Source organism: Myxine glutinosa, chromosome 1, assembly GCF_964187855.1.
Source record: "Myxine glutinosa chromosome 1, kmMyxGlut1.1, whole genome shotgun sequence".
NCBI classification, from domain to species: domain Eukaryota; kingdom Metazoa; phylum Chordata; class Myxini; order Myxiniformes; family Myxinidae; genus Myxine; species Myxine glutinosa.
Window position 1 is genome coordinate 47,542,798 of NC_136261.1, and position 26,297 is coordinate 47,569,094.

Consider the following 26,297-nt stretch of genomic DNA (forward strand, 5'->3'; position numbering starts at 1 on the left):
AACAACGTCAGTGTCCGCCCTTTGATGGCCGCGACATTTATCACCGCAATAGCGCGGGGAAGCAAAATGCTTTGGAGTAGCCCTTCCAATTCTACCACGCGCACCACAGCCCATATCCACCACAATTTACCTGTACCCTCTACCTATTTTAAACTACTATCCACGGGTATTCGTGAAGGGGGTCCATCTTTCCCAACCACTCCCTTCGCACCAGCCACTCCACGTTGTCCATAACCCTCTGAGACACACACACAACCTGTCCATTTCACAGTGAGGTGGGGTGCAGATCAATTCTGAAATAACAAAGAGGGTTTTGTCTGAAATTCGTCTCATGAAAACCCATCCAAGAGTCCAGTGTGACAGACAGACAGACACAGACACTGTGACGCACAGAAAACCCCAGGTACACATTCAAACCAGCTTGTCCCCAGATCCACAAATGTTCATTTTCTCCCATTATAATCCCCTTATTTCATTCCCTGTGCAAATTAAACCGACAGTTCAACCAAGGTCGCAGCACGAGTCGGGCCTGGTGTGGGAGTGAACCAGATAAGACTTTGGCTGAAATGTATTCTTTTTTCTGCTGGCCCGACCAAGCCTGTTTAAAGGAAACGCATGTTAAATGCAGTGAATTTTCTTCTACAAATGGCAAAATGAAATTGGACGTAGCTTTTTAAAGCACTTTCGACAATTTCCACTTTGGACTTTTGGTCCAACCACCACTTTTGGTTTTGGTCAAACTTTTGACTTTGTCCAATTTCCAGCTAACGTTAACCTTTAATTTAAACCAAATTGCAACTGAAGTTATTTTCCTGAACCCAGGCAGTTACATACATCCCTGCTCACGCCACACAAGACAACAGGTGATCCACTTTCAACAGATACCACACTACACAGAAACCTTTGGCAATGCAACAACCGAACTTCCAAAAACAACAACAAAACATTTAATCCACCTCAATGGCTCACCTAGCAGCTCATTGTGTCCCAGTCTATCTCTTCTTGCATCTACACTGTTCACAGCAAGTCCAATTCATCCTTTAAGTCACATGTACCCAGAGTATATGAAACAACCACTCAAACTTAATCCAGCTGCACATACCGTTTTCCCAAAAACTCACAGAGCAGTCCAAATCCAGACCAGTCATGCATTTACATGTAAATATTAGGTATAGTATCTAAAATTAAACAAATGGTCGACTTCCGGCTCACAGATGAAAAGCTTGTATCTTTAAGATTGATCTAAGCTTCCAACATTTCAAATCGTCACTTGAAACATCAGCTTATATCAAAAATACTTGCTCATTCCTGGAATCGCACGTTCAACCCTTTGTGTCATGACACAATATCTATTTAAATAACTATTTTCCATTTATACATTCATAGAAATGTTAGCGTCGGTCACAATCCACATGGATTGTAGCTGTCAGCGAGCGAGCCATCCATTCCATACAAGTTATTTCACACAACCATTCTCCATACACCTGGGTTTGCACACCTGTGCCCACACACTGACTCCAGGCTTCTTCATTCAATACAATGCACTCACCCCCACTCACAATACTCTGCTCAATAGACAATACTCTTCTACACACACACACAGCGTCATTTGATCTAACTACTCCCTTCTGAAACATGCGCTTTGCAGTCACCCCTTATATTATTGCGCTCCCCCATCACTACAATACTCGGAGCACACTGACGTCATCTCCCATTTTCCCCGTCCCATATGCACTAGACTATAGGAATTTAAATTAAAATTGAACATAAATCCACAACAACTTAAATCAACGTAAAACCCAGCGGTTTTATCAACAGCCCAGCCACTTTCCTTGTTCGCTCTCCTTCTGTGGAACTGTAACCTTTGCCACTTTGTTGTCTTTTCTCTGCCAGTAATACAAACCGAAGCACACCTGTCTGCACATGTACTTTAACCATAATTATATGAGACCCAACACCAGGACTGCTCCCTGGAGCTGCCATAACTCGCCTTCACACCCCATCCAACCACATATCTCACTCAACCTTGCCAAAATCCAATCTATTTACCTTTGTTGCACACAACATCTGTCCCCCATTGCCCATCAAAAGTGCCCACTCCACAACCCACAATTTTCTCAGGGTACTCACCTGTTTTTACTGTCGAAATCCATGTTTCAGAAATATAACTCCATGGCCTGCTAGACAGCCAGACAGACACAACAATGAAACTATAACCTCCATTCTCCTTCCATGGTGAGTTTGTACCCCAATTTGTCTTGTCGATTTGTTCCATATTATTCCCATATTTTCCTATTCCCCTTCCAATGGAACGTAAATCATGGAAGTAAGTTACCAAAAGAACTCCCCTCCAGGCCAAAGGTGTGTATTTCACACCTCTACGGCATTTCACACCATGACATAATTTTAATCTTTCTCATTACACAGCTCATTGGCTCCCATGTCCTGTCAAGCCATGTGCAGCTTCACAATGTGCTACATCCTTCGGATGGACGTTAAAATCGACATTCCCGGCATGGATTTCAATATTTATCCAATAGCCAATGTTAAATTCAATCCCACCTGCCCAATAGCTATTATGAATCCCAATATCCCAATATAAATTGTTTCAACTCGACTTTCAACCAATTTTACCGCCAACAAACCACCATTAACCTACCTCCCCCTGTTATTTATTTATTTTTCGTAAATAAACAAATAAACAAGAAAATAACCTAGTCTGTTTATTGAAAATAAAAAGTTCCCATATGTCTTTCCCTGTAACACTCACCACGGGTGTGCACTCCCGCAAATACCCCCACTCGCGTGCTCCGATGTGCCCCCTCGCACACTTGCCACAACATAAAACTCCCATTTACTGGATTAAACCTTGGCCCTCCGTGAAATCGCACCACAGACTTACGATCAGACAAACAGGCAGACACGTCTTTCCTCCATGACATCATACATTGGGACCTTGTCAGTCGGATCACAGGCCACAGGAGAAATACAAAAACCTCCAACCTACTCTCCAACACCGTCAGGTTGGAGAAAATATCCGAGTAAGTGTTTCTACGCCCCCTTAACTATTTCTAAGCTTTCTATGCAACCTTTTAAAACTCACAATAGTTCAATTTCAGCAAGATTTTCTTTACTATTTTCCCACGTCATTCATGCCTAATACACCTCACACATCCATACATACGGCACAAGTAGCCAATACCAATCAATACAAGAAACCCTTTCATACGTCAATGACACATGGCACACACAATGGACACAAATACATACTTCAATGACAGACATCCATATATACATTTATTCATTCATTCATATACCAATGAGTCTCTCAGACGTCGCGCGAACACCGGATCGACTCCAACCATGCACCTCCAACAGCCACTCCCCTGCCAACCTAGGCAACGCATTTTAAATCATGCGTTTCCCTATACATTCTCCATACCACGTGACTGACAAGCCAGCTCGCATTTCAAACCACTGCGCACATTCAGCAGTGTGAACAGTCGCAAAAATTCACAGCACAACGACCTGAGTGGGTCGTGTACAACGCCTTATGTCTCAATCATTCAAAAGAAAGGGGATTCTTAGACCGGGGTGGAAAGGGTGAGTTGGGGTGAAAAGGGTGGGGCAGGGAGGGTGGTGTTGCCTGGAACCCCGGGACAGAGCTCAGGGCTGGGAGGGTAGGGGTTTGGTATCTGCCTGACCCTCCCACGGGGACTTGACTGTCAATGAGCGGCATCAGTCACTCGTTAGCCTACCTTTACAGTCTTATTACCCATACTGTTACCCATCCTAGGAAAATTTAGTTTACCGACGTAGCCTTGTACTCGCGAGGATCTCCCGCCTCCGCGGCACAGCTACGCTACCTAACTCTCCTTATACTCGTGAGGATCGTCCGCCTCGCGTTCTACCTAACTCGCAGCCCTGTACTCGTGAGGTTCGTCCGCCTCGCGGTATGGCCGCACTACCTAACTCTCCTGAGAGGCTCGTCCGCCTACACAGCCGTCTAACCTAACCTTACTGTACTCTCCTGGCGTCCTACGCCCTTATAATACTTCTAACCTTACTTAAAATTCCGACGTCTCCCGGGTAGGCCTCGGATCGGGACGCCGCCCTTATCCTTACCCTCACAACCCAGAGATCTATTACCCCTTAACCTCAGGCGCCCAACGTGGGGCACTTCCCCTTATGTAACGTTACCCTGACGAGTCCATAAACAATCAGTTGCTCCAGGACCCAAGCGGTCCGTATTTAAATTTAGGTTCGTGGAACAGGTATGAGCAGGGAACGGAACAAACGGCATCCGAGCAAGAGAGTGGGTTACAATTTGGACTGACCCCCATGCTATAAAGGAAAAAACAAAAGAAAACCCACAGCTCACCTGACCCGGATCAATTGCTAGCTGGTCTCACCACTCACTTGCCTGGGACCGCGTCCCGGACTGCCCAGACTGATCGACACCGCTGCCACCAGTTGTTGGATTGAGACTTAGAACTCGGGACTCAGAAGACTCAGAGAAAAGGAGCAACGGATATATTTATTAGAACTCGATTACACAAGCTTGAGGACAGCAAAGTTGCACTGAAACTCACAAGAAATGACCAACAGTACAGCAAGATGCTCTGAAATAATTCAATTAACATTGCTTTATATAAGGAGAATCAGGGGTGGAGTTAGCTCACAAGACACAGAGACAAAATGGGCTCATTGGTTCCCCCACCATAGTCCCATCCTGTTGTTCAGTTAATTAAAGGAAGTTCATCCAAGGCCAGTCATGGGTTAGCTCTGATAAGGAGATGGTCAGCATTATGTGGCAACATGTTTACAACTTTCTGTATAGCAGCTGGCTTGGGAAAGTACAAAGGGGAGTGGACACTCATAAAACTGTCAACTTGCAAGATAATGGCAAAGTCAGGAGAAAGGCAAAGAGATAAGAGTTGCCTCCAAGGCCTGGGAAGGGGAACTAGAGATTGTGCCCACGCAGGCCAGAGCACACAGGCAGAGAACTCCTTATTAGGATATTACACATCCTTAATGCACAAGAAAGAACTCAGTATCATGAAAGAGTACAGTAGCAAGTCAAAACAAAACATATAATTGGTTATACTTGGTAATTGGTAAAGCAGCAAGGATATACAAAGGGGGAGGGGCATTACAGCTCCCTACATATATATGTATATATATATAATATATATATATATATATACATACACAAACACACATATAAACTGCATATACATATACACTGCATATACATACATATATACATATACACTGTATGTATATATATATATGTATATATATATATATATATATATATGTATATATATATATATATATATATATATATATATATATATATATATTATATATATATATATATATATATATATATATATATACACAGACTTGGCATTTAATATGGAATATTTTTTTTGCGGGGGTGAACTTACTTTTTAAGATGTCTTAGAACCAAAAGTTCATTGGAATTATGTTGAAATTATTCTAGATTTTGTTAATGTGACCTTTAAAAGAAACAAAAACCACATTTGACATTTCGAAACAAATAAATTGATCCTTGAAAGTGATGTAAACTGATATCGAACTCAATTCATGGACAGTACTGTGTTAAACTTCTGTACGTTTTCCAGAAGTATCTCTTTATTTTGCACATTAGCCAAAAAATATTTTCACAAAAACAAAAGTTAAATTACGACTGGGATTACGGACAGTAAAATTACAGTTCAGTACTTCGTGTAACCCCCACGAGCATTCAGGAGAGCACGTACACGTTGAGGCATGCTGTTCATGAGATTTGCCAAGGTTTGGACAGGAATCGCTTGCCATGCAGTGACAATAGCCTGCTGCAATTCACGCACAGAGGTCGGCTGCTGGTCCAAGTGGTCGATTTGACGCGTTAATTCTGCCCACAAGTTCTCTATCGGATTCATATCCGGGGACATGGCAGGCAACTCCATATGCTCTACACCACGGTCAGCAAGAAAGTGTTGGATCATGCGAGCACGATGAGGCCGTGCATTGTCATCTTGGAAGACAAAGTTTCCTCGAAAGGCTGCACGAGCAAATGGAAGCAATGTTTCTTCCAGAATGGCCCTGTGCTTGAACTGGTTCAGGTTTCCATTCAGAACAACCAGGTCAGTTTTGCCCCCTGCATGAAAAGCAGCCCAAACGGTCACCCCACCACCTCCAGCTTGGACTCTTGGCATTATAAAATCTTTGTTGTAGGCTTCATGCACTTGTCTGCACACTCGGACGCGACCATCTTGACGATAGACCAGAAATCTAGACTCGTCACTGAAGATCACATGATTCCAGTGTCCTGGCTGCCATTGACGGTGCTCTCTGGCCCACTGCAATCGGCGCTGGCGGTGTTGTCTGGTCAGGCGTGGCTTTCTCAGGGGACGCCTGGCACGATAGCCTGCTTGAACCAGTCGTTTGGTTGACTAGCCTTCTGGATACAGGCACATTTGTCAGTTGCTGCCACTCAGCCCTAAGCCGATTAGCCTAATTGGTACGGCCATTGCGGACTAACCGGTGCAGCTGGCGATCATCCCTCCTTGTGGTTCTGCGGGGACATCCTGGCCTCAGTATTGGAGTAGGGACACCCCTCTGAGCATTTCGTTTCAGATTCTTTGACACCTGACCTTGAGTGATGCCATACTGCCGAGCAATAGCATGCTGTTTCATGCTGTAATTTCGTAAAGCCACCACTCCATGACGAACAGCATTGTCGAGTTGACGGACCATCTCCAGAGGAAGCGGCAATAACTTTTGGAGACGTGCAGCAGTTGTTTTCCACTAATACAGAACGCAACAACCCTTGTATACCCGACTCTGAAGCCAATCATCAAATGCACCTGTCCGTACATTTTGCCACACCACCTGTGATATAATCCTGTTGTTGACTTCTTGCTGCGACAGACAATCAGTGACATGGTTCTTTTAACAAATAAATCAGCAAAGTGTAAAAGAAACTCTTTAGATTGATATACTGAGTTAATAAAGTAAACCCAAGTCATGAAAAAAAAAAATATTCCATATTAAATGCCAAGTCTGTATATATATATGTTGGAACCCATCTGTGGATCGGTCCCATCGGCCGATGAGTCTGACCCATCTGTGGATGCATGAGAAATGACAATGCAGACCCATCGGCCGATGGGTCTGCGCCATCTGCGGATGTGTTGTTCACCTTGAAGGAATGTGTTGACAGAATGGTGCTCTTCAATTAGGTACACAGTTATTGGAATTACATGTGGTAGGAATTTAACAGAGATGATTTTTAAATGTTTTATTTAACTTTTATTTTTAAAATTTAAATTTTATTATTTTATTTAATTTAAATTTTATTTTATTTTATTTAATATAAAGGAATTTAACATTCCCCTCCGCCATTATCAGAAGAACACCGAATGTTTTGTATGAATGTTGAGTATGTTATGTAAAGCTTTACTAAAACTGCCATGTATCTGTTAATTACAAAATGTATTGACAAAATGTATAAATAGATGGGTAGAAATAGATAATAAAACATTTTAAAATGTTCCTTCAAGACTTCAACACATTCCTTCAAGGTGAACAACACATCCGCAGATGGCGCAGACCCATCGGCCGATGGGTCTGCATTGTCATTTCTGGTGCATCCACAGATGGGTTCAGACCCATCGGCCGATGGGACCGATCCACAGATGGGTTCCAACATATATATATATATATATATATATATATATATATATATATATATATATATATATATATATATATATATATATATATATATATAGATATATATATATATATATATATATATCTATATATATATATCTATATATCTATATATATATATCTATATATATATATCTATATATATATATATATATATATATATATATATATATATATATATATATATATATATATATATATATATATATATATATATCTATCTATATATATATATGTATATATATATATATATATATAATTATATATATATATATATATATATATATATATATATATATATATATATATATATATATATATATATACAGTCACGTGAAAAAGTAAGTACACCCCATGTAAAGGTTTGACTTTTTTAACATATTTCAACATGCAGCTATTTGATCTTCATTTCAACAATATTGACAGATAAAGGTGATATAAAATAACAATTATCATGAAACATTTACATTTTGTAGTCCATTGTATAATTTAAATAAACATAAATGCAAATTTCGCATGTGGAAAAAGTAAGTACACCCCTACATTTATCACTACTTCAAATACCTAAAATTAGAATCAGGTGCACCAGCTCAGGTGCAAATGATTAGAACATCGTTAGAGAGGATCTTGGAGGAACCTGTCTTATTTAAACCTCAGACAATTAGTTTGGTTTGCTCTTTGTTGTTGAAGTGTGCGGCGCCACCATACCCAGATCAAAAGAGCTCTCTGAGGCCTTCAGAAAGAAGGTTATAGATACCTACGAGTCTGGGAAGGGATTTAAAAAGATCTCCAAAGAGCTTGAAATAAATAAACAATTTGAAATAAATCATTCGACTGTCCGGAAGATCATCTACAAGTGGAGAAGATTCCAAACAACTGCCAACTTGTTCAGGCCAGGCCGCCCCAGCAAGTTCAGCCTGAGAGCAGCCTGCAAGATGCTGAAAGAAGTCTCTAAGAACCCCAGAATGTCATCACGGGACCTACAGGTAGCTCTTGCCACTATTGATGTCAAAGTGCACGAGTCTACCATTAGAAAGAGGCTGCACAAATTTGATCTCCATGGGAGGTGTTCCAGGAAACCTTTGAACTCAAAGGAAACCTTTCCTGTCGAGAAAGAACATCAGGGCAAGACTAAAGTTTGCCAATGAACACCTCGGCAAAGACCAGCACTTCTGGAACAATGTGCTCTGGACAGATGAATCAAAGGTAGAGCTATTTGGCCACAGTACCAGAAGACATGTTTGGCGAAAACCAAAGACAGCATTTGACGACAAGAACCTGATACCAACTGTAAATCATGGTGGTGTAAATATTATGGTTTGGGGCAGCTTTGCTGCATCAGGGCCTGGACAGCTCACCATCATATAATCCACGATGAATTCTTCATCTTTCCAGAGGGTGCTTGAGGATAATGTGAGGCCATCTGTCAGAAAGTTGAAACTCAACCGAAGGTGGACCTTGCAACATGACAATGACACTAAAAACACCAGTAAATCCACCAAGGAATGGCTGAAAAGAAAGAAATGGAGGGTTCTGGAATGGCTAAGTCAAAGCCCGGATCTAAATCCCATCGAGATGTTGTGGGGGGATTTGAAATGAGCTGTGCATGCAAGAAACCCCTCAAACATCGCACAGCTGAAAGAAATCTGCATGGAGGAGTGGGCAAAAATTTCTCCCAGTCGATGTCAGAGACTGGAAGAGAGTTATAAGAAACGCCTACTTGAGGTTGTTTTTGCCAAAGGGGGCAATACCACCTATTAGAGCCAAGGGTTTACTTACTTTTTCCACATGCGAAATTTGCATTTATGTTTATTTAAATTATACAATGGACTACAAAATGTAAATGTTTCATGATATTTGTTATATTATTTCACCTTTATCTATCAATATTGTTGAAATGAAGATCAAATAGCTGTATTTTGAAATATGTTGAAAAAGTCAAAACTTTACATGGGGTTTCCTTACTTTTTCACGTGACTGTATTTTTATTTATATATATATATATATATATATATATGTATATATATATATATATATATATATATATATATATATATATATATATATATATATATATATATTATATATGTATATATATATATATACACAAAGAATTAAGTTAAGCATCCCCCCCGTTTTTTTACAACCTCGCACATTACAAGTTTGTTGTCGTCAAAACAGTGTAATATACCCATGATATTGCTATATTTTCTGGAGAAGTGATATTATGGTCACATAAAAACATAACAATCATGCCGTTTTCAATATTTTATTCTGAATAATTTAAGGTGAAATTTTTTGGGAATTTTAGGCATATTTTCACCTCAATTTAAGTATGGAGCTATAGGTCCATCACGGACAGTGTGGATGACGTTTATGTTTTCTAACGTACAGTCATTGTTCTGAGAAGACCTCTAGCGATCTTTGCGTCAATAACGTGTGTAGGACCCACGTGATCGGATCACTGACTCAACCCTACGTCTCATAGACCCTGTAAGCCGTCGTATGCGTTGCTGTGGCAGGTTGTTCCATTCCCGATGTAATGCACGTTCCAATTCATCCAGATTGGCTATTGGAGGGACCATCTTCGCAATTTGTCGTCCCAACATGTCCCAAACGTGCTCGAGGGGGTTCAACCTGCCACAGCAACGCATACGACGGCTTACAGGGTCTATGAGACGTAGGGTTGAGTCAGTGATCCGATCACGTGGGTCCTACACACGTTATTGACGCAAAGATCGCTAGAGGTCTTCTCAGAACAATGACTGTACGTTAGAAAACATAAACGTCATCCACACTGTCCGTGATGGACCTATAGCTCCATACTTAAATTGAGGTGAAAATATGCCTAAAATTCCCAAAAAATTTCACCTTAAATTATTCAGAATAAAATATTGCAAACGGCATGATTGTTATGTTTTTATGTGACCATAATATCACTTCTCCAGAAAATATAGCAATATCATGGGTATATTACACTGTTTTGACGACAACAAACTTGTAATGTGCGAGGTTGTAAAAAAACGGGGGGGGTGCTTAACTTAATTCTTTGTGTATATATATATATATATATATATATATCTATATATATATATATATATATATATATATATATATATATATATATATATATATATATATATATATATATATATATATATATATATATATATATGTTATAGTTAAAGAGTAACCTTTCTGAATTGTTTTTGCAGATGAGCTCATTCAAATGAAACTTGGGAAGAAGATCCGAAAAGAAGAGAAAGAGACAGCAGAGCAGAAAGAAAGGAAAGATGAAGACAGTGAGTTGGAGGATGGGACAGGAGAGGAAATTGAGGTAGAGGGAGAGAGTGAGCGTGAATGGGGAGACGGAGAATGGGAAGAGCCGGGTGTGGAACAAGGAGATGAAGTGGGAGTGAGAGCACATGTGAGATATGGAATGAGAACGGGTCAGGATGGCATGTGGGATAAATCAAGTGGAGCTGCTTTCCAACTGCTCAAACTGGAAGCCTCAGATGAACAAGGTTAGTTTTATCAGCCGTACTATTTGAATACAACTTATAAGCTTCAGAGACGTGTTTTTATATGTGTAGTATGTGACAAACAAGAACAGCTGGACACAGAACACAACACCAAACAAACTCTATGTACCTCGGGATATACAATAGAATCCTTGCACAACAATAGTTGTTATTTGTTGTAATGATCTGCTGTACTTGTAGTTATTGTTATAGAAGATTAGCTGAATAAAAATGTGTTGAAATAATGGTTATTTTGTACCTCTGCGTGATGCACAAAACTGTCAATGCTTGTGAGTGCGGAGATTCTTTGGGTATGAATCAGCAAAAAGTGGAATGAGGCACTCAGATATGCCCGACACTCAACACACAAATTTGACAATACACCACAACAGAGTATGATTAAACATGGAAAATTGGATGGAAACACAAACAGCAAAACTGGGAGCAAATGATAACAGAAAGACACAACGGATCTGGTCCCGAAAACTTTGCTTGGATGAACTGGAAGGAGGAACTGCACAACCCAACGCCCTCAGACCCGGATCCGCACCATTTTCATTTTTACACCTTTCATTGTGATCGAGGGTTACGTGATGTGTTGGTTGGTTCGTAATACGTTTTTAGGAATTTGCAGGCCAAAGCCACAAACTCGACCGATGCGTAACCTGATGCACTGTTCCACTGCCGCAACCTTTTAACACAGCAAGAGTAATAATACAGGTGCCCATGACATTAACATGTTGTTCACAACATGATGTTAGCAGGGTGCCTTGTGAGGTGTTCATGACGTCATACGAAAAGTTTGCTTACGATATCAAGAGGGTGTTCACAAAATGACCTGAACAGTCTGTTCTCAATATGGTCTAAGGGTGATTACGATAACAAGGTGTTCATAACATGACATTAACTTTGTTTGGTAAACAGTGATCACAACATGATATAACCAGGTGATTGAGCTGCTGTATCAATGAGCTTTGTCGTCTCCGATTCCATGTCGAGAAAGTGTAACTCCGTAAAATGACACGGCAGATGATGTCTGTTGTGAAAAATCAACCAGATCCACAACTCGTCCATAGATAGGTTTAATTTCAATTAGATCGTAACATCATCCTGTAAAATACACCATGCAACATATATGTCAGGATCAAGGCATCATATGAGAAAGATTGGATATATCAGTCAATGCAAGCAAGCCTAGAATATAAGTGGGTACGTACCATTCAATTCTACATGTCATTGTATAAAGTCGCAGGAGTGGCCTCGAGTCGCGGACGTCCCGAGGTCTTATAGACACCGCCCAGTGGTTTAAGTGAGCGTCACACCTGGGTTCAACTTACATTTTCACCACATTCTCCCCGCCGTTAAAACCATGCTGCCACTAGGCAGGAAGCGAGCGCGCGTCAGCATTAATGGGTAGAGGAAGTCATTATATCATTATCAGGGTGTCAAAGAAATATCCCTATTGATTCTTGTCTTTGCGCCATTGTGTTATGTTTCGCACACTGTCAAAGCGTCTTTAGGGCTTCCTGGAAAGCGCTATACGAAACAAATCCATTACCAGTAGTACAGGTCAGTTGGTCCACCCGTAGAGGTCAGTGTGGTGAATTACCCCACCAGCACAGGTTCGGAAACTACCGGGTACGACGTCCCCAAATCCGGAGTCCCCTGCTTCGGAGTAGCCGCTGGAGGCAGGTGTCGGAGGGGCACCTCAGTGCCCTCACCGCTTCAGGCAGGGGTATATCAGGCGAAGGGAGGGACGGCAGATGTTCTCTTGGCGCACTCATAGCCTGGTTAGCAAACATGTCCGATACTGGCAGACGATGAGCCTGTGAGTCACGATAGTCTAGTCTCACAGGCCTATGTGCTGGATAAGGTGTACCTTTGCGATATGCAACTCATTACATAAGGTGTACCTTGTCGAAGAGCGAATGTCCATTCGTCGCAATGCAATGCATTTCAGGCAGATGTGTCGATGTGGAAGATGTGTAAATCAGTAAGCCTCTTTACAGTAAGCTGTAACAGTAAGTAAGATTACATGACAGGAGGCCATTATAGTAAGTCCATTACAGTAAGTCTGTACCTGCCTTGGCTCCCAAGGGTACATGGTCGATCCACATTAGATCCATGTCATGGAATTGCCGAGGGAGAGAACCGACGAGAGCCATAACGAGAGTTACGCGATACCCCGGAGTCCCCCTGTTTTGAAATCACGAGACTCGAGCGCTCTCTGACGGCAGCGCGTACGAATTACAAGCTCCGGCAAATAGTTTCAAGCAAAACGTTTGCCACGAAAGCAAAACGTTTGCCACGAGTGCCCTCCGTAGGCTGCCCGAACGACCGGCATGGCTGATTACGACGACGCACAAAACGACCGGAACGCGCCACCCCAGCGGAGCGTGCAGAACCTCCGCGATGCATACGGCAATCCCGTCCTGCAGTACAGCGCTCGGAGGATCGGAGAAGACCGGCTTTACCGGCTGCCGAGAGAACGTCCCGGATGGACGACAAAAACGACCGAAACGCGCCTCTCCAGCGAAGCGCGCAGAACCTCCGGGATGCATATGGCAATCCTGTCCTGCTGTACAGCGCGTGGAGGATCGGAGAAGATCGGCTATACCGGCTACCGAGAGGACGCCCCGGATGGAAGGATTGTCCCATTCAAAGCGAATTGAATTGTCCCATTCACAAACCGAGAGAGAGTCCCGGCTGGTGGTTTAATGGGCGTGATATGGGCGACAAACCATCCACGGATGTCCGACCGATCCATCCATTCAACGCCTTCATTGCATGGCACGGATCCAGCTGGACCGCGGATGGATCGACCATCCACGGACGCAAAGACTCAGAGACCCAAAGACAGCCATCGCCCCGGATGGACTGTCCATCCATGCTAGATGTCCCGGATGGATTGACCATCCATTGACCATTGACCATCTAGATGTCCCGGATGGATTGACCATCCACGGATGTCCGACCAATCCATCCATTCAACGCCTTCATTGAATGGCTCGGATCGACCATCCATGGACTCAAAGACGCACTCAAAGACACAAAGACATCCATGGACGTCATCCTGGGTCCCCACAAAGGGGCGAGGTGGGAGGTGTTATACCGGACGGCATCTGGGCGAGCAACAATAACCTCCAGGGATCCCACCCCCCCCCCCCCCCACCGAGGTTGCAGCAGCGCGCTGCATACCGAAGTCAGACGACCTTCACAGTCTGGGTCAGTCTGAGCCACAGTCAGTCTGGGGCAGAGGGAAAATGGAATCAGACGAGGCGTCTCGCAGTCTCGAAATGCGCGTGGATACGAGCCAAGAGCTCTGTCCGATAAACAACAAGCCCAGAGTCAAGGGCGAGCAGGCAGTACGGTGCCCCCGTTACTTGCGCAGGTGACAAGGGAGTCGGGCGCGACGCTCAATGTCACCATTTCACGAGGTCACCGTGTACTCCCTAAACGGCGCGGGCGCGCGACCTTGAGGTAGCGCCGCGTTACGTAGTTTACGTCGTTTACGTAAAGGACATTTGGTACGTAGTTTACCAAGGTACATGGAAATGTAAACGAATCCCTGATGAGATCGCGCGAAGCACGCAATTACGTTAATGACGCTGTAAAGCAAACGCGTGATTTAGTCGATGACGTCATCAATTGGTTCGGGCGCGTGCGGGCGGGTTTGACGGCGAGTTCCAGCTGAGCGGTATCCCCAGACGGAGTAAAGTAGCACTCCGAAATCTAAAGTCTCGCGTCCATTGGGCAGCAGCATTCGAGCAGGCTCGAGATCGGTATACGGAATACGAACCCGGCCGACGAGCGAAAAGTATTATCTAGGGCGCACCGCGTACGAGGGAAACCGAAAGTTGAGCTCGGCCCGTTGAACCAGTGCGGCTTCGCCGAGTCGAGAGGGTGAGCCCGCCGAGTCGAGGGGCGAGCACGCCGAGTCGAGAGGGCGAGCATGCTTGGCAGCGATAGACTGCACGACCTGAAGTAGCGTCTCGTTTGTTTTGCTGTCGGGTCAAAGGATCGAATACATATCACGCCCTGAAGTAGCGTCTCGTTTGTTAGCTTTCGGGTCAGAGGATCGAATACATATCACGCCCTGAAGTAGCGTCTCGTTTGTTAGCTTTCGGGTCAAAGGATCGAATACATATCACGCCCTGAAGTAGCGTCTCATTTGTTTAGCTTTCGGGTCAAAGGATCGGAAGTAGCGTCTCGTTTGTTCAGCTTTCGGGCCACGTTTTGTCCGGAGTTTTAGACATAGGTAGCCATATAGAATACACATGGTATACGATCATCTTATAGAATACACATGGTATACGATCATCTATCATAAGCATAAGCCCGAGTGTCGTGAAAGACTATGAAGGTCCCGCTCGACGTCCTTAGAAACTCATCCGTGCTGCGACGAGTCCTCGCATGGTGCCAAGCGAGCCTCCATTGAGGCGATTCCGGGCAGCGGAGTTCGCCGGCCTCGTTGAGTAGCCACATGTAGGTGGGATTTTGACGGCCGCGATCAGAATCGCCGGCCTCGCAGAGTGGTGCCCACGAAGGGCGCAGGGCCCGAGCAGCCGGAGTGAGCCGGGCGTGTGAGGCACGGCGTGATTCCGACGAGCAGTGCGTGATTCGCGCGGAGGAGGTGGTTCCACCGAGAAGCGAGTGGTCAGGGTGAGCCGGCCGTGTGAGGCACGGCGTGATCCCGACGAGCAGTGCGCGATTCGCGCGGAGGAGGTGGTTCCACCGAGAAGCGAGTGGTCAGGGTGAGCCGGCCGTGTGAGGCACGGCGTGATTCCGACGAGCAGTGCGCGATTCGCGCGGAGGAGGTGGTTCCACCGAGAAGCGAGTGGTCAGGGTGAGCCGGCCGTGTGAGGCACGGCGTGATCCCGACGAGCAGTGCGCGATCCGCGCGGAGGAAGCGATTCCACCGAGAAGCGAGTGGTCAGGGTGAGCCGGCCGTGTGAGGCACGGCGTGATCCCGACGAGCAGTGCGCGATTCGCGCGGAGCAGGTGGGTCCACCGAGCAGCGAGTGGTCGGAGTGTGCCGGCCCCCGCGGAGGAGGCGATTCCACCGAGTAGCGAGTGGTCGGAGTGTGCTGGCCGTGTGGAGGCATGGCCGACATGGGAGTCGTGATCACTCGCGTGGGAATCTCATCTCGGGCCGAGGCACGCAAATCTAGGATGATTCTCTCGGACGGAGCCATTAGCGTTTCGAGCAACCGAGGCTTGACTCGTACCTGCGGCGCCAAGCGGGTCCGTCGTTCCGACGGGGTTGCGGCCCAGGACATTTCCCAGTGGCCTCCTTCAGCAGGCGCCTTGCTGGAGTCTGTCATGCCTGCTCCGGCGTTCGGGCCTCAGGAGAGCAGTTTGCGTTTTGTCGACGCGGTCCCGCAAAAGGCTTGCGAGGTCCCATCGCATCCGGTCCTTTTGAGGCAGACCGGCGGCGAGAGTAGTCGGAGCTCCGTAGCTGGAGCTAGCTCGACGGGTCCTCCGCCGGTCATCCTTCTCCGAGGTGGGCCTCGCAGGAGCGCAGAGAATGTCGGGAACGCTCGTCTGTGATCTGCGTTCATCCGGCCATCGCAAGACTCGTGTCCCGCCCTTTCCGAAGATCATAATTGAAATTAAGTGTTGTGAAAAATCAACCAGATCCACAACTCGTCCATAGATAGGTTTAATTTCAATTAGATCGTAATATCATCCTGTAAAATACACCATGCAACATATATGTCAGGATCAAGGCATCATATGAGAAAGATTGGATATATCAGTCAATGCAAGCAAGCCTAGAATATAAGTGGGTACGTACCATTCAATTCTACATGTCATTGTATAAAGTCGCAGGAATGGCCTCGAGTCGCGGACGTCCCGAGGTCTTATAGACACCGCCCAGTGGTTTAAGTGAGCGTCACACCTGGGTTCAACTTACATTTTCACCACAATGTCCTCTTGGTATTATTGTGATTATGGATTCGCTTCAATACCAATTAATAGTTCAGCGATAATTAAATTGTCTTAACCGGAGAGAGAGAGAGTGAGAGAGTGAGAGAGTGAGAGAGTGAGAGAGAGACAGAGACATTTTGACTTTTAAACTCTTTTTATTATAAAAGTATAAAACAAGAGAACCACCAAAGGCAATTCATCCAGGAAAATCAGTAAAATCATAGAAATCCCGGAAGGAAAAAACAATCAGTGCACTGCAAACCAAGCAACAGAAAAGGTGCAAATACCAAAAAAAACACGAGGAGAAAATCTAGGCATAATTTCTAAACTAGGCATAATTTTATATGTACAAATTTACAATCGCATCTGCAACCATGAGGAGAGACGGAAGAAAGAAAGAGTAGGTCAAGACCAGGGGGAGAAAAAAGCCGGCAAGGAGAAGCATGGAACAGTGTATAAGAAACACCCGCACTGTATTATAAAGAAATTAACAATTTGTTATCTTGGACCTCACAAATCCCTCCAACACACCAGGTCGCAACAAAATTTGCAAGGTCGTTTGCAGTTTGGGCACAGCCAAATTCAAGCTTGAGCCTTGCTGATACCAACGAACTAAAAAACACCATAATACTGCATTCCTGCATGGGTCTGCCGCCCAGCTTCGCCTTCCGCGACAGGTATACGGCCAGTTTAGCGGTAGCGGTTAGGAACACGAATACAATAGATGTGGTTCCCTTTTTGGGAGGAAAGCCAAAGATGTAAGCTTTCAAAGAAAAGGTAACCCGCAATCGATGGGAAATAAAATTTAACCAATGAAACAAAGGAGAAAGTCTTTCACAATTAATGAAAGCATGAAACAAATCTTCCCTCACTGGACAAAAGGGGCAACAGCCGGAAATGGGGGAAAAAAACGAATGACAGCTCATTGGAAGGAACAATCCAGTGGGCCAAACGCCACTGAAGGTCACCTGTTCTTTTAGAAATAAGTCCAGCATACATTGTATCCCATAAAGGCTCAGAGGGGGGACCGGGAGGCAAGAGTCCTTTCCACCGGGTAACCCCAGCTAGAGGTGGGTCCCCAAGAAGAAGTTTCACACAAGACCTATAAATACTCTTGCTGCTCTTGTCATGGAAAGGGAGGTGACCCTGCGCTCATGGGGGGCAGATCGTTTGGGGCAAAAGCCACAACTAATTTTGGAAATGTGGGCTCAACCTCTGCGTCCTGGGTCCAATGTAGGCCTAGCTGGTGGCCTCTTCGGATCACCGCTCTTAGTATGTTCCCGATTTGCCTCCTGGACTGAACACCTGTTAGGTCCGCCAGCTCGTTCGCAGGCTTCCATCCCTGTCCAGAGTCGTGCCGGAGATGACACACTTTCAGGATGTTGGCCACTATAAAATGCTGGCAGAAGTCGCGACTCCTCGGGATATCGGGGAAAAGTGGGTTGAAAAATAACGGCTCGTGTGCATACATGTTAGTGCCATACGAGTCTGTTTGGCGACTTATCGAAACGCCCTGCCAGGCATTCAAGAGGCTCTGATAAAAGACTGGAAGCAGAGATGTATTGACGTGTTGAAGGTTGGTCAGGAAAAGTTCCTGTCCGTATCCGAGCCTCCCAGCTCGTTGAAGAATGGAGCAGGCCAAGGGCTTTCCTGGTAGGTGTTCTGCATAAAGCAAGCGTTGGATGGAGCGGAGCCGGAAGGCCAACAGGCGGCATTTCACGTCGACTAGGCCATGACCACCCTTGGCCGAGGGACAACATATGGCGCTGGGTCGAAGCCAGTGGTAGCCTCCCCAAAAAAAATCCACCCGTTTCCTCTGGATAGCTTGGAGCAAAACCTCCGGTGGTTGCAGGCAGATGAACCGGTGCCACAAAAGGGTAGTGACGAGGTTGTTGACAACTAGCATGCGACCCTTATAGGAAAGGTGGGGTAGAGCTCTTTTCCATCGGCTCAAACGCCCATCTACCTGGTCAATGATCCTGTCCCAATTGTTCTGGGCATACTGAGGAGGACCGAGGAAGACGCCCAAATACTTGATGCCATCGTTTGCCCACACTAGCTCTTAGACGGGTCAATATATGAAAAATAAGGGCCTAACCCCAAAAAAAATTATAATAAAGGTTTTTTTGTTTTAGGTGTATCATTAGGTTGTACTAGACCCCTGAAAAAAAGTTTACCAAAATTTGACTCCGGGAAAGTGGTTAATTAGCATATTTTCAAAATGGCACCCCCAAAATTTTCAATGTACAGAAAAAAAATTTCTTGTTCAATTTAGACCCTATAAATGTATTACAAATAGATAGAAACATGGTTGCTTTACCTAATGAACACATCAGAAAATTTCTATGACGTCATTGTGACGTCATAATGACGTTGCTGTCTCAATTACGTCATATGATATCATGAATCATTACTGTTTTTCCTTACTACCAAGACTTAAATAAATATTTTTTGTTTCAGGATTTGAAACTGGATAACGGAGAGCTTGACGAAGACGTCTGCCCAATTTGCAAAGCGAGTTTGGAAGACGCCAAGGACACTGATGTTTCCAAACTTTCAAGGAAGGGTGTTGAAAAAATCAACAAATCAAGCCAAGAAAGGGGTTGTGATGATGTTGTCGCAAGACCAAACCAACGAGTACACAAGAAATGTCGATCCTCGTGGACAAATGAAAAAGCAATCAAACAGGCTTTAAAACGTTCTTCTGAATCATCATCACCTGTAAAGAAGAAGAGCCGCCGTATTAGCTTAGGGCCATATGACCCTAAAAAGGACTGCCTCTTCTGTGGCCATGAAATTTCTAAGGGTACTCATGGACATGATGAAAGTGCCGGTAAGATTCTCACTGACTGTTTCCCTCAGACGATAGTTAAACATTGCAAAGAAAGACACGATGATTGGGCGCATATTGTTCAGGGTCGAATTGAATATCTTGGTACAAATTTGCAAGCTTCTGACTGTGTTTACCATAAACGCTGCAATACCTACTTTCGATTGGGGCAGGAAATGCCAGACCAGTTTCGATCAGAGGCAGTGCAAAAACCAAAACACATCGGGCGGCCCACAAACGAGGACCAGCGACAAGCATTTGTGACAGTTTGTGAATATTTGGAAAGCAATGATGAAGAACAAATTACGATATCTGAACTTGTGAGCAAAATGGGTGAATACTTACTTGAAGAAGACTCTGTGCCATATGGAAGTCAATATTTGAAGCAAAAACTGATAGAACGCTACAATGATTCTATATGCATAGCGGAAGTAGAAGGGCTTCAGGATATAGTGACGATGAGGGGGAAAACTGCAAAAATACTTCGTACCTATTTCGAGACTTCAAAAGATGGTGATTCCGAAAGTCAGAAACGTGCAATCATTGCTACAGCTGCCAAGCTCCTGAAGTGCGATATCAAGACTGAAATCCCATCAGTCACTGATCGATATCCTTCTTCGCAGAGCCTCAAACTAGACACTACATTAGATTACTTGCCGATTTCACTGCGTACCATGTTGAATAAACTGTTTGTGGGGACAGATAAAGATGAAAAAGTTGCTGCTATCGGGCAGTCAATAATACAAGGTGTTCGCCCGCGGGCACTTGTAGTGCCACTTCAAATAGGACTTGCTACTCAGCTACACCATGTCTATAAGTCACGATTTCTCATTGACACCTTGTCTGTGATGGGGTTTAGCTCTTATTATGGGGAGGTGCAGAGATTCTTGCAAAATGCTGCTGATGTGGTTGCACCAGAGTTACTTGGGAAAGGATCATCTGGTACAGTATTATTCGCTGCTGATAATGTTGACCACAATATCATAACTCTGGATGGAAAAGGAACCTTCCATGGAATGGGAATGGTGGCAGCAGCAACACCAGGACAGGTGACAACCCATGTTGTCAATAGGAAAAACGTTTCCAAATTGAATGTGAAAGAAATGTCACGGGTTGATATCATTGATTATCGCTTCTCCACATTTGCACGTCGTAACATTATGTTTGAAAAACTTCCAGAACTTCACTGTCCTGTCCCAGTTGTAGACATTCTATGGGAGCTCTCATTCTGTTTCCACATGGACACACCCAACTGGCAGGGAATGATGAACATAGTTCATAGCGTATCTGACCACCCTGGAAAATCATCTGTCACATTCCTACCAATGATCGACATGTATCCAAGTGAGCCAACTTGCATACTCTCCACACTTAGTTTCATTTGTGACCTAGCAGCGAAACACAAGATTGCGCCAATCGTGACATTCGACCAACCCTTGTTCTTTAAGGCCTCGGAAATAATCTACAATTCACCAGAGTGGAGCCACCTGAAGAACATTACGTTGATGTTAGGAAGTTTCCATACGTTGATGAACGTGCTCGGTGCTATTGGCACACATCGCGGGTTTTCGGGATGGGAAAGAAAACATTCTTTGAGAAAGTTGCCAAAGGGGATGAACAGTTAAAATCCTGTGCACTTGCTTTTACCAAACCTGGCCAGACAGCGGACACAATAGAACAGCATGGTAACCAGTCGATGGTTTTACTGTTTTCCGGAAAGCAAACGGATTATCTTGCTTCTTTGCGACATTCGGTGTTTAAAAAGAAAGTGGTTTCAGCATCATCCTTTGTTGCGCCTGCTAGACTCCCACCAACTGCATCTGCGACAAAATTCCATTCCCTGCGTGCGTACTATCAAATAATGACATGGCTAGGACTTGAGAGCAATTTGGATGCCACTGACTGGGGTTGGAAAATTGAGGACAATCAATTCGCACCAGTTATGACCGCAAAAAACCCTGCGCCGGACAATTTGTTAAAGATTGTGCATTGCAATTGCACGACCGCTTGCACAACACAGCGCTGTACATGTAGGAGGTACGGTTTACCTTGCACCTCTGCTTGTGGAGAATGCCAACTTGAATCCTGTGAAAACCCAAACAACGTTCGTCCAATGGATCAAGATGACACAGAAGACAGTGACGATGATGACTAATGGTATGTGACAGTCATAACTTAAAGGCTCTTAGTGGTTTCTGACATTCAGTGTGTTATGGACGAGTTTGATTTCATTGCCTATTTCTGTAAGGACAACCAGCTGACATGATATTTCCCTTCATATGGTCATACGGTGATGCAGGGATTTGTTCCTAGGTTGCATGGTGTCATGACGTCACTACCAATAACCATGTATTATTCACAGACCTTTCAGAAAATACTGTATTGTATAGGCAGATCAAATTTTCAAAAATTTTTTTTCACAAAGTGTGTATTTGTTGAAAAAAGTTGATAAAAATGCATGTATTATTCATTGTCGTCATCATTGACGTCATAATGACGTCATAGAAGTTTTCTGATGTGTTCATTATGTAAACCAACCATGTTTCTATCTATTTGTAATACATTTATAGGGTCTAATTTGAATTATAAAAAAGTTTCCTGTACATTGAAAATTTGGGGGGGGTGCCATTTTGAAAATATGCTAATTAACCACTTTCCCGGAGTCAAATTTTGGTAAACTTTTTTTCAGGGGTCTAGTACAACCTAATGATACACCTAAAACAAAAAAACCTTTATTATAAATTTTTTTGGGGTCAAACCTTACATTGACCCGACTATCTGCAGGAAGGGGAGGTGGTGGTAATAACGGTGGCACAGGTAAATCATTTTTTGGAAAGGGGAACCAGAGCCTTGCTTTTCCCCCAATTACACCTTAATGATGAGGCAAGGTTGAAGTCCGACAAACACTTTGCCATGGCGTCACTGTCGCATTTTCTTTTTATAATGACACATAGGTCGTCGGCATAAGCAGACAGGGTAGGGTCAAAGGTAGGTGTCCTGGAGAAAGGACAAGTTCAGGGATATCCTTTCTGAGGGCGATCAAGAAAGGCGACCTCGCTCCAAGGCGAGGGCAAATAATAGACCTGAAAGTGGACAACCTTGCCTTACCCCTCTCTGAACCTTTATGGGTGGGCAAAATTCGTTGTTAGCTTTGATCAAGCTGGAGATGTTTGCATATAACAAAGCTATGTAGGCTCTAAAATTAGCACCGAGCCCGCAAGCTTGTAACACATGACACAAAAACTCATGATCAATGCTATCAAAGGCCTTTGCAAGGTCAAGAAACACCAATCCAAAATCCTCTTTGACACATTTACCAGTTAGCAAATCTCTGATTAGGAATATGTTGTCGTACATGGATCTGCCAGGGATGCCGCAACTTTGATCAGGTGACACCAGGTCCCCAATAACTGTCTTCAGCCGGTTCGCAAGGACCTTGGAAAACAGTTTGTAATCTGTGCACAACAAAGAGATCGGACGCCAGTTTGACAGGTGTCGGAGATCGCCAGTCTTGGGTAGCAGGCAGAGTACTGCTCTTCTAAAACTGAGCGGTAATTCTCTAAATAACAGAGACGCATCCAGAACATTGAGCAGCTCTGGGCCCAAAATGTCCCAGAATGCCGAAATAAATTCGGCGGGTAGTCCATCGATGCCAGGGGCCTTTCCCGACTCCATCTCAGCAAGTGCACCGGTTAGCTCTGGAAGGGTAATTGGAGCATCCAGTTCCAGACGTTGGGCCTCAGCCACAGAAGGAAGATGAGAGGTCAAAACATTCATCATTTCGTGAGAAACTGTTTTGGCCTTGAAAAGATCAGAAAAGAAATCGATTACATTTAATCTTATATCACTTGGATTTGTTAGGATGTTCCCCCCTGGGTCCAAAACCGAAGACATAAGTCGTGCTGGTTTCTCTTCAGTTTCTAGGTGAAAGAAAGACTTAGTTGGGGTATCTGAAACCTTTATATTCTGTATTCTTAACCTGACCAGTGTGCCCGCTGCTTTTTCATGGATCAAATCCCTTAATTGGGCCTTCTTCTCGAGTAGCAACCGATAGTTCACTGCGTTGCTCTCATTGGCCAACTTGCCCTCTAACCTTAAGATATCTGCTTCCAAGCAAGCCATCGTGATATGTTTTACATTGGTACAGTGTGAATTAAATTGTTGACAAAATACTCGAATTTGGGCCTTTACGTTGTCCCACCAAAGACTAATTGAGGAGAAAGAAGATTTTTTTAGTACTCATTCCAGCCCAGAAATCACGAAAGGAGTCTGTAAATAAACTATCTTCTAAAAGTTTAACGTTAAACTTCCAGGAACTATTTCTGCATGTGGGTCGAGGAAAAGAAAGATCTAAGGTTACCATATGGTGGTCTGAAAACAATGACGGAAAACAACCTGAAGAAACCACGACGTTCCTAAAGGGTACATTAATGTACCAGCGGTCGAGTCTTGCCGAAGACACCCGACCATTGGCACATCGACACCAGGTATACTGGGCTACGTTGGGGTGATGCAATCACCAAACATCCAGTAGACCGAACGTCTTAAAGAAACGGGATAGGTCCGCATGGGACTCGGGGTGGGGTTCTGCAGAATTTCTGTCCTTCGAAGGGCCAAAGGTGCAATTAAAGTCACCACCAATGCACACACATTGGTCGAGATCAACTGATTTCAGGTGGTTTACCATGGAGGTGAAGAAGGCCTTTCGGTCCCTGCTCTCACTAGGTGTGTACACATTGAAAATGGTGCAGCGGAAGTTTTGGTGTACAAGCTGAAGGGAAATAAGCCAGCCTTTTATGACTTCCTGAAAATAGCAAGACTCAAAAGCTAGACCTGGCTTTAGAAAAAACCCAACCCCAGCAGATGAGGCTGACAGATTGCTAAAATAGCATTGCCCTTTGAAAGTTTGGCACCAGTCATGTTCCACGTTAGGTGTGATGTGGGTCTCTTGTAGTAAAAGAACATTTGCCTTTTTACGGTCAAATAAGTTTTTGACTTGGGCCTGACGGATGTGACTTGCACCCCCACCATTCATATTTAAGGTCGCAAAGGAAATGTTTTTCATTCCGTGTTAATGAAATCGACCTGTGCTTGGGAACACTCTGTACCTGCTCGAGTAACAAACTTTCTTAATCTGTGGAATTGAGATCTCGTCAGGCCAAAATCCTCATGCGCTTTGATTATTGACTTTGCAGTGCAAATGAATGCTGCCAAGTCAGGGAAATAGTCTTTAATTACGATGTTGCGGTGACGATACGTTTCGTTAAGGAAGGTAAAAATGAGTTGAGGGGGTACCTGTGAGTGACCTGTCATCGCTTGTGACAGCTCGGTTGCCTCAATGTCATCCTCGGACTCAGGCACGTCAGATAACATGTCATCAGGTTCTGGGGTATTACCCGCTGCCCCCGCGGTCTTGTCTGGAGGCGCCTTCACAAGTTTCCCACGGTGTTCCCGAGAGCACTCGTTAACACTTTGGTGGATATTTGTATCTGGGGTTGGAGCTTCGGTTTGAGATCCCAGCAAACTCAGATTTACCGACCCCGTTTGTAAAGTGGGAACGTTTATTGAATCCTTAGTCTGCTCGGTATTTAAAGGGGGGACAAGCGGAAAAACATTTCCCAGCTCGGAAATGGTAATACTTTCACTGGAGGTTTCGCACTTGGAAACTTCCAGGTGAGAGGTACAAATTTTATTTTTCGGCCCATTTACATAATGAGACTCGCTGGTGTCATTGACAACGGTATTCATGCACTCAGTTAGTGAGGGAATGCCAGAGGGACACTCGGACACATGTGCACCGGGAATGGTGCCGCCCATGACCGCCTTCTTTGCAGCACCAGCGAAATTGCTTAGCACTGGTGCTCTTCGCTTTTTAGAATACACTATGGATTCTTCGTTCATGGGTTCGGGAAAGGGGGCAATGCTAGTTGTGTCAGTCACAGTAGTGGGTGTCATCACATTGGAATCGGAAAGCACCGGTGTGTCAGACGACTCAGTCGGGGTGTCAGAAGGTACGGTCGGGGGGTCAAAGGGTACGGTCGGGGTGTCAAAAGGTACGGTCGGGGTGTCAGAAGGTATGGTCGGGGTGTCAGAAGGTACGGTCGGGGCGTCCGAAGGTGCGGTCAAGGTGTCAGAGGGTATGGTCCGGGTGACGGAAGGTACGGTAGGGGTGACAGGAGATATGGTCCGGGTGACGGAAGGTACGGTAGGGGTAACAGGCGATACGGTCCGGGTGTCAGCAAGCACAGTCGGGGTGTCAGAAGGCGCGG

At 44.5% G+C, this 26,297-nt stretch overlaps 1 protein-coding gene across 2 annotated transcripts in view; it reads left to right on the forward strand.

The window, feature by feature from the left end:
* Positions 1 to 26,297, forward strand: part of LOC137423506 (uncharacterized) — a 133,779-nt gene that overhangs the window by 88,305 nt on the left and 19,177 nt on the right. The window contains exon 10 of one of the 2 annotated variants that reach the window (XM_078771327.1): positions 10,962 to 11,270. In XM_078771327.1, the coding sequence (XP_078627453.1) occupies positions 10,962 to 11,270 (309 nt within the window). The remainder of the gene's footprint in view (positions 1 to 10,961; positions 11,271 to 26,297) is intronic. The other variant, XM_078771333.1, reaches the window with a different exon arrangement.